General features: G+C 42.1%; 1 protein-coding gene across 1 annotated transcript in view; it reads left to right on the top strand.

The window, feature by feature from the left end:
• The window catches only part of myo15ab (myosin XVAb), a 139,502-nt gene that overhangs the window by 102,708 nt on the left and 26,794 nt on the right, over nt 1-10,000 (top strand). The window contains 2 exon segments of the mRNA XM_048247871.1: nt 2,934-3,155; nt 3,337-3,436. Coding sequence (XP_048103828.1) covers nt 2,934-3,155; nt 3,337-3,436 — 322 coding nt within the window.

Here is a 10,000-nt window from a genome sequence, read left to right as displayed (position 1 = left end):
GTGATAAACAATGTTCTCAAGGGCTATTAAAACACATGAATTGCTAGTCACATGATCAGGATCCAGATTCGTCACCTTAGACTGCGGAGTTGTCTTGGCAACTCTACTAGGCACACATTCATTTTCCTGACATACCTCAGCAACAAGCTTACCTTTGCCCATTAGAGAACTGTCAGGGTCCTTCAATTCAACCTTGTCTAGATCACCTGAGGTTGATAACACAGACTCACCCTTACACTGCACCTCACTCCACACAATCTTACCTGCTAGGTCATTACCCAAAACGAACTGGACGTTGCTAACTGGCAAAGAGCGACAGACCCCAACAATCCCTGTCCCAGAGACTAAAGTTGACTTTTAGGTTGACTCTATGCAGTGGAACACAGGTAAATCCTGTTTTGATCCCTCTCACTAAGACACGGTTACCTGTAGCGGACCTGTCTGACAGTGGTAGCACACCTTCCAAAACAAACGACTGTGCAGCCCCAGTATCTCTTAAGATCGCGACAGGAGAACATTTCTGCTGGCCAGGGACTGGCCTTTATAGCCATCGCTGATAAAGGGTTCATACCCAGATTGCTTCTGCCCACTGGGCTTACAATTTGAGGAAATCAAACCCACAGTTTTTGCGGTCTTCCTCTTAAGTATTAGGCAATCTGAAATGACATGGCCAGGCCTTTTACAGTAAAAGCACGACTGTTCAGAACTCTTCCTTCCGAAAGGCTTTTCTCGGTGTGATGGAGATGCAGAACTTCAAGTTCCACCAAAGTTTGACTATCGGTTTTACGGTAACCTCGAAAGCGCTGTCTATAAGCCTCGGGCACAAGCTCATAAGCTCGCAAAATAGTCGTTTTAACCAACTCGTAATCAGAGCTTTTGCTCGAGAGACAAGGAGGAGTACACCTCTTGGGCTTTACCAACTAAAATGCATTGCAACAGAAGTGTCAAACTGTTTTTGGCCACTTAAGAGTAGTTAACTTCGCTCAAAATGTGCAAAGTATTTATCTACATCCTTTTCCAGAAGCGGCACTAATTTGATATTACGAGAAACATCAAATGTTGCATCAAGCGTTGTTAGAATTTCAATACCCTCACTTTTCACGGCTAACTGCAATCTGGCAATTTCAAGCTGAGAGGCCAGCTCTTGCCCTCTTGCTTGCAACTGCAATTGCTCCGCGAAAAGCCAACTCTTACATCTGAGAAATTCATGATCCTGTTTTTTGAGCGGTCAGGGCCTTTAGGAGTCCTGGGCTGCTCAGGAGGATCTTTTGCTTTTATAGGATTTTCTGGTTTGGGAAGAATTCCCTTCTCGACTAAGCGTGAAGTCAGAGCAGATATTACTGTGGACTTCCCTTCTCGACTAAGCGTGAAGTCAGAGCAGATATTACTGTGGACTTCTCGACTAAGCGTGAAGTCAGAGCAGATATTACTGTGGACTTCCCTTCGACTAAGCGTCAAGTCAGAGCAGATATTACTGTGGACTTCTCGACTAAGCGTCAAGTCAGAGCAGATATTACTGTGGACTTCTTGCGCTTTTTCTCTGACGAGAGCTCAACTTCATAATTAGCTGCCAAATCAATCAATTGCTCTAGTAAGGGTTTCCATCAAGGATGCATCAGGATTTGCAATTCCTTGACAGTAGTCATTGTGGCAAAACCAAATTAGTTCCCATTTCAAAAGGAAACTAGTTGAGTTTTAAACTTTGTACCCAAAAGAAACAGTTGTCAAAACACAGGAGTTATCAAATCAGTACATCAAACTGCAACAAAATTGCTATATGCAATTAAAACTTAATTTTACCTAAGTGGTCAGCAGCGAGAACAAAGACCACAAACAAAGTGCGCTGTTAACAAGATATGCAACCACAAACGCTCAAAAGGTTTAGGAAGCACACATCTAACTAAAGCTATAACCTGCAAAGAGGTTCAGTGAATATAACGAAGCGTTACCACAAAAATTAAACTTCAACAGCGAAGTGTTACAAAAGCAATACGAAAACTCAAAAAAGCTTTTAGCCTCACTCAATTTTGCAAAACCAAAAATGCTAAATGGAACAAAAGTGCACCAAACTGAGTCAGTGGAATCCCAACCTCCCTAAACTGAAGCTCTCAACCTGGCTATCTTCTGGCCGTACTGAGCTCGAGGCCTCTTTGGACCCCCTCCTCAGATATTGCCCCAAAAAAAACAGTGACGCAGCTTCCCAAGGAAATTCCACAAAAAACGAATTCCAAGATATTCGTGACAGGAAAGCCAATCAGGAGTATCCCGGACGAGCCCCCAAATTTATGTTACAGACCTCAAAGAAAGGTCCTAACATAAATGTAGAGACACACCAGAGGTAAGGCTCAAAAATAGGGATTTATTAGATCGTCAACAATGACCAAATGCATTGTGGTTCTCAGAGAACGCTCCTCTGCATGTGCTCTCCCCTGGACTGCAGAGGTACGGGTCTTATAGAAGCATGCCAGGGTTAATTGGAGCAGGCCAGGTGTGCCGCATCACAGGTAAATTAATCAGGCACCAGGGTGAAGGCAGACACACAGAACAAGACAAGACACAAAGTAGCCAGCAGGGTGCGCCAAAAATTACCCCCAAAGTAAATAGAGAAATTTGGGGTTCGTAACAGTGTAAAATGTCACATGTCAGTTGATGAATAGTCTTTAGCGTTAAATGTCATGTCAGTTGATGAACAATCTTTAGTGTAAAATGTCACGTGTCAGTGGATGAATATCCTTTAGTGTCCAGTTTTTTACATTATTACATTATGCTGTTCTGATGCTGATTGGATAATGCTGCTTGATGCTGATGCTGATTGGATAATGCTGCTTGATTCTGATGCTGATTGGATAATGCTGTTTGATTCTGATGCTGATTGAATAATGCTGCCTGATGCTGATTGGATAACGCTGCTTGATTCTGATGCTGATTGGCAGGCTGGCGCTTTGGGGCGTTGCTGGGCCGCAGTGGGGCGTTTCCTAGCGACTGTGCGGTTCCCGTGGCAGCGCCGGACTTCCTCAGTGTCCCCGCCTGGAGGGGGGCGGAGCCGCAGGATCAACAAGGGGGCGTGGCTACATCAGGGGCGGTGGCCCTCGCCGTCGCCTCCAGCATGGCTGCACACGAGCTCGACCCTGCCCTCCAGGTGTGTGTGTGTGTGTGTGTTTGAGCTCGTGCCTGCCCTCCAGGTGTGTGTGCGTGTGTGTGTGTGTGTGTGTGTTTATATACAACCATGCCATAATGACTTAATGACCCTGGCTCTGCTGAAGAAATGAGTTGTGATTGGTTAGCCAGTGGAGAAAATGGGTTGTGATTGGTTGATTTTGCAGATGGAGGCTGAAGGGCTGGACCCACAGCAGGAAGAGCGCCTTCTTCTGGATAATCAGTATAACATGCAGGAGTTTGCCAAGAAGTACTTTAGACAGGGAACACGAGGACACAGGTACACACATACACACACACGCACGCACACACATACACGCACACACACACACACACACACACACACACACAAACACACACACGTACAGTGGGCATTGCTATCAAATGGCCACTTCAGTCGCACATTACGAGGCGTGACGCTGCGTGAAGCTTTAGTACCACTTTCAGCCACTGTGCGTCGCTCTTTCTTCGATTTCCTTCTGAAAAAGCTCGATTTACCTCGATTTAGGCTACTTGGGTATGGCTTAAGGCTTGACTACTGGTAACGAAAATCGAAATCGAAATTTGCTGTCTACATTATTGTCAGTGTTGGGGTAACGCGAACTCCACGCGAAATCAAAACAGTGGTGTGATAATTGAGCCAGTAGAGAAATAACTGTTCAGAATGAATCTGTAGCCTTGGGTAGGCTTCTGCAGCGTTTTTAACAGGCTACGCTATAGAGGCTTAGACAACTATGACCCACGTTTTGGTTTCGTAAAATAATTTGCCCTACTTCTTGACTGCAATGTAGTCAATTGACTGCTTGACATGTCATTTTTATTTTTCTGTACAATAAACAAATACATCTGCTTTATGCCGCAGAATTATATTCATATTTGGAACTTACATAGGCCTAGTCCAATGCATCGTTACACTACATTAGTGTTTCCCAAAACCATAGTAGCAACGAACGTTCGCAACCACTATCGTAAAGTTGTGTAGTTACAACTACACCTCTCGACCTGTGGTAGAATGCTAGTAGAAGCATAGTTCAGGGATCTTCATGTCAAAGACATCACTGACGCCAGTTATTTGTTTGCAAATTTATAATTATAAATATATTTAGGTTTCTAATTGATATTTACACTTCTAACCACCATACATCCATATTTTAAAATGCCCAAGGCAGAAAATACATAAAGTAAAAGTCAATTTGCAGCCATGTGCACGTAAGTAAAAGTCACACACCTGCAGATAATAATAAGGTGGTGCGCACTTTTTGACGAGTCAGCTGAGAATATGTAGCCTTTGATTTTCATGGAGGGGGGGTCCTTGTTAATTTACGCAAAACCAAGCCAAGAAGGCGGATTCTGATTTTGATAATATGATCTGCACAAAAGATAAACTTAAGTAAACATCGATGTCAAAATCTTAACCCAGATTCGAACTCTTGGACAGGGGACTGGTAACTGTTGTGTAACGGCAGCTGTCATCTGCCGGCCTTAACGCAATGCGCCACAGAAGTATGTGCAGGTGCCCGTTCACGTGCTACTAAACATCATTAACCACCTTAGTCCAGACTACTGAAGTTTGGAAACTATCATGGTCCAAACTTACAGTACTACCGGTATGTAAGTACGACAGTTTTTGGGAAACAGTCGTAACTTACATGTTGGTTAGTTGAACGATGCATCCTGTTATTAAAATGCTAAAAAGTGGGGATATCACATGCCAGTTGCCTCTCCCTTCAGTGCTATGACTCGTTCGGCTGTGAGCTTGTTTCGCCAAAAAAAACTCTGCAGATATCAATGCGTCTTTGTTCATGGGTTTGGCCTCACAGCAGAGGCTTAGACAACTATGACCCACGTTTTGGTCTCGTAATTTGCCCTACTTATTGACTGCAATGTAGTCAATTGACTGCTTGACAGGTTATTTTTATTTTTCTGTACAATAAACAAATACATCTGCTTTATGCCGCAGAATTAAGCACTTGTCCAGCCTATAGAACGGGCACATTTTGGAGAGAATAGAGAATGTACGCACGCAAGAAACAATGTTTAATGCATTAACTCAAAACGTCAAACCTTTTCTAAACAATACAAACAGAAAGGATGCAGCAGGCAGCAAATGTAGAAGAGTCATTTCCAGTGGAAGAACAAAATGCTGAATGAAGCCCAAAGATATGAAGGCATATCTGGCAAGTTGTTATTTTTTTGAAGACGTAAATGGTTGGGCTATAGGCCTAGTTTGCAAGAAGGAGACATAAAGCGTGAGCATGCCACACTATCCACAGCTGTGGTAGCGGGGGGTAGGAGGATTACTGTTAGCTCAGGATTTATATAAAATTCTTCAACAGAAGGCCTGCCTCGAATGCAGGCTTGCCCAAAAAAAAAGGCCTGTGGTTTGCGCAGCCTACAGTAAGTAGGTCTTAGTGAGTTAGGAGTCCTCTAGACTTCTTTTAAGCCTCAGAGGTTGGGGGCAGGGCCGGATTAACAATTCATTGGAACAAATGTCTGATGGCCCCCCCTGCCCCCCAGCCAACGTGAATCGGGCGGTCAGTTAATAGGCCTATCTGTGAGGCCAAGCCTCACCAAGTAGCCCGTTTGTTTACAACTAACATTACATTTAATTAAACTGCTTATAGGCTATGCCGAAATAGTTTCAACATTTTGAATATCAGTGTCGGGTGAATGAAGAAATGCCTTATGGCTGAAAGCTGCTTGGGATCCCCCCTGTCAAGCAATAACCATACAAAAAGTTAAAAACAGATGACATGATGCACGTCACTGACATAATGCTCAAATAATATAGCCTAGATATTCCAATATATTCGAATACATGTGTTTATTTTAGAGGGGATATTCTAACGTCATTTTTGAGCAATTTTGACAGCCCTAGTCCACTGTAGGCTACTCCAATCGTCTATTAACACCTCCCACCTAATCCCGGTGAGTGGGGGTCGCTATAATGCGTGTGAAATAGCACCATTGAGTAGCCTATGCGAAATAGCCTTAAAATCGTTCCAGTGTTGTGTGCCTTCTGGTTTCTCCACCTACTGGTTTCCTTGCGCGTGCATGCGCTGCAGCAGTTGTCAGACATTCACAAACAAGTTGTTTTAGGGGTTTGAAGTTTTCATACGCCATGGCTAGGCTACATTACAGCCACTCGGACAAAAGACATGTAAAAAATATATGTTTTGAAAACTAGCATTAAACTGGATTCGATCCCGCAAAAGCAACACACGCGTGACTCTCTCCATCCTGATTCCCTACTCTTTGAGCCATTTCATATGTTACGCAAAACAATTAACTATTGCTATCTGAAACAAGGGGTTGTCTCTCATCTACAGCAACTGGTTACCTTGGGCTGCTACAGTCGTCAGTGCACTGTGCACAGTAGGCCTATGCTACTCTTTGTGGTTGATCAACTAAAAATAAAAGATGTATTTGGTGATGACGTTATTGTAGGCCTAGTAGACCTAAATTCTGAGAAATTAAATGGTACGAGAAACGATCTACATAGCGCACAGTGTTGCGCGGTCTGCCCGAAATTAAGCGGTCGCCCGCGGAATATTTTAATGATATTCGGGTCATTTGCGGGCGGGTCAGTTAAAATTAATTAAATATATATTTTCTACAAATAGGCCTACTTAAAATATCACGAGAAGGCTAGCATCAATACAGTAAAGCATCAATACAGTAAAGTCAACAGTAAAGAAGCTGAAGACGCGAGTTAATATAGGATATAGGACAAGGGCGTAGGTTTGGTCTTAGCTTTGGTGGGGACACATTCACAACTCCTTTTGTCACAATACCAACATTATTGTTTCAATACCAATAGCAAGTGAAGAATCTCGATTTCAATACTATTGCGATTTTTTTTAAATTTTATTTGGTTTGTGTGATTTGTGAGATCATTCACATCAGTGGCAATCATAGAATTTGATTGACCCTCCACACACACACACATTGAAAGTGATGGTTGTCATAGGCTATTTTGGAATTCATATAAACTATAAACTTATATTGTTAATTATTTATAGTATTTTAGTATTTTATGATCTGCATGATTACTAATATCTAAACATATTTAGTCATTTGAATACATCATATTGATATTTAAATGATTAGGCTACACTTGTCTTTAATATCATCACTTGTGGTGTGTAAATCTAATTGAGTGCTTGTCACTTTAAGAGGAACGTGAAAGTCTCACGGTTTTAGGCTAGTGAAAAATAGTTTTGCAAGTGCAAGGATATGTGGATTCAATTAATCATGTTTGCAATGTCATTAGATAAAAATAAATGTTCAAAAAACTAACAAGTCAAAGAATTTTTTTTTTCTGGAATGAGATCATAGAAGAGATAAGTGTCTCGCAATGTTCATTTCTATGAGTATGGAAATGCAACAGTTTATCTTTTATTTCTTTGCATTGTGCAGGCTACATTCACAAATACATTAACGTACATAAACAGAATATAGGAACAGGAAAATGTCTCGGATCCATTGTTTATTGCGACTACAAGATTGGTAGCCCAATTAGCCTAACAGTCAGTGATGGTGACTTCTATTCTGTGCCTATATGCGACTGTCCGTGCGGCACACCCTTAGCCTATTAAACATGACTCCTAACTTTGGCTGGAAGATTACAGAAGCTAGGTTTAGCTGTGACAATATCCTGGGTAATATCCTAACAGCTAATGCTATTTTACACAGTAAAATCCGCATTTGAAAGCCTGGTCACCAGTTGCCAGTTTGTATGGCTAGTTATTTTGCCTAGACTGAATAATGAAAAAGCTTCGTATTTTTGGGTGGCATAGCTGATCTACAAACCACAAAAAGGGGCAAACATGTGTGCTGAAGGGCAAAGGGAATATCCCAATGTTTTACTCTGGCCTTTTATGGGATAGGCTATGTATTGGCAGACAGCAACTTACCATTGTCGTTGACACACACCCGCTCGCTTGACTGCCAGTAGCCTGTACGGTGTTCATTTTAGGACATCCTCAGACTCAGGTGTCAGACTCAGAAAAACATTGGTCATCTTCAGACAAAACTGCCTCAGCGTCAGAAAAACCTCTGTCATCTTCAGACAAAACTGCCTCAGCGTCAGAAAAACCAGACTCCGATGTCAGACTCGGAAAAACATCTGTCATCTTCAGACAAAACTGCCTCAGCTTCAGAAAAACCTCTGTCATCTTCAGACAAAACTGCCTCAGCGTCAGAAAAACCAGACTCAGATGTCAGACTCGGAAAAACATCTGTCATCCTCAGATAAAACTGCTTCAAACCAAACTGCCTCAGAAAAACATCTCTAAGGAATCAGGTCTCAGAAAAAATGCTGTCAGAAAAAGTGGAGTCAGGTCTGGTATTACATCATGACATAGCACATTTGTCTTTATGGGGGTTTGGGAATAATGATGTGATGATAATGATGCAGGTTTCTTACAGGTAGGTAGTGTACAACTGGGAAACGGTTAGCAAAAGTAAGAAATAATGGTCCTGGTGTCGTTCTGGACTTTCGTTGGTGGAAAAATGTTTAACCCACTTTTCCCTAGCTCATTGAATGTACCGTAGTCCTACGAAAAAACAAATTATTTTGCTGTATGTAGTAATGTAGCTTACTCCGGTATGTGCCTTACAGCAGCTGCTAATGTTACTAGCTAAGTGAGGTTAGCTAAGTTACATCCATGGATTTCCTACAATGTGTATACCATTGGATCACTTTCTACCTTTACTTATAATGTCTACATCTAACCAAGCACCAAATATAACATGCCAGTGACAGAATGAATGTATTAAGCATAATAATAAACTCACCGTTCTGTATCTGTCGTCTTCTTCTGTCCCCACAATAACTTTTCATTTGAGACTTTTTTCGTCTGACTTTGTTTTTTTTTCTGACAGCGGTTTTTCTGAGACCTGATTTTCTGAGACCTGACTCCACTTTTTTCTGACAGCGTTTTTCTGAGACCTGACTCCACTTTTTCTGACAGCGTTTTTTCTGAGACCTGACTCCTTAGAGATGTTTTTCTGAGGCAGTTTGGTTTGAAGCAGCTTTATCTGAGGATGACAGAGGTTTTTCTTACGCTGAGGCAGTTTTGTCTGAAGATGACAGATGTTTTTCTGAGTCTGACACCTGAGTCTGGTTTTTCTGACGTTGAGGCAGTTTTATCTGAAGATGACAGAGGTTTTTCTGACGCTGATGCAGTTTTGTCTGAAGATGACAGAGGTTTTTCTGACGCTGAGGCAGTTTTGTCTGAAGATGACCGATGTTTTTCTGAGTCTGACACCTGAGTCTGAGGATGTCCTAAAATGAACACTGTAAGCCTGTGCTTTGACACTCCGTGCGTGTAGCGTGCATGTCAGATAGCCCCTCCCCCCTCCCCCTCTGTTTTTCAGCAAATCATATGACGTTTCTTGTAGCCTAATGTTGTGCTGGCTGTCGGAATCAGCAGCACAAATGAGTTCGCTAAAATATTGGTGGGGACAATTTTGTCATCTTAAAATATTGATTAGGACTAGTCCTTAGCGTCCCACCCTAAATCTACGCCCATGATATAGGATATAGGCTATGGGAAATATTGGGAAAAGTTCTTAAAGAAGATGACAGTAGTACAAGTTATGGTCTATGTAGGCCTACTTCTTGCAAAGCCATTTAAAAGTATGACAGCCAAAACGGGCAGCCTGCAGGAATAAATGTTTGTTTAAACAAATAAATTAGTTTGTTTTACAGAAATGGCCTACTGTCACACTGCATGCAGGCTATAACCAAAATCACACATTTTGTAAGTAGGCGGGTCGGATCGCGGGTCGGGTATAATTTTGTCCTAATTAATATTCAAGGGTCCGAAGGCGGTCGGGT

The sequence above is a fragment of the Alosa alosa genome, chromosome 7 (genome assembly GCF_017589495.1).
Source record: "Alosa alosa isolate M-15738 ecotype Scorff River chromosome 7, AALO_Geno_1.1, whole genome shotgun sequence".
Classification (NCBI taxonomy): Eukaryota; Metazoa; Chordata; class Actinopteri; order Clupeiformes; family Clupeidae; genus Alosa; species Alosa alosa.
This window is presented reverse-complemented; position numbering and strand designations above follow the sequence as displayed.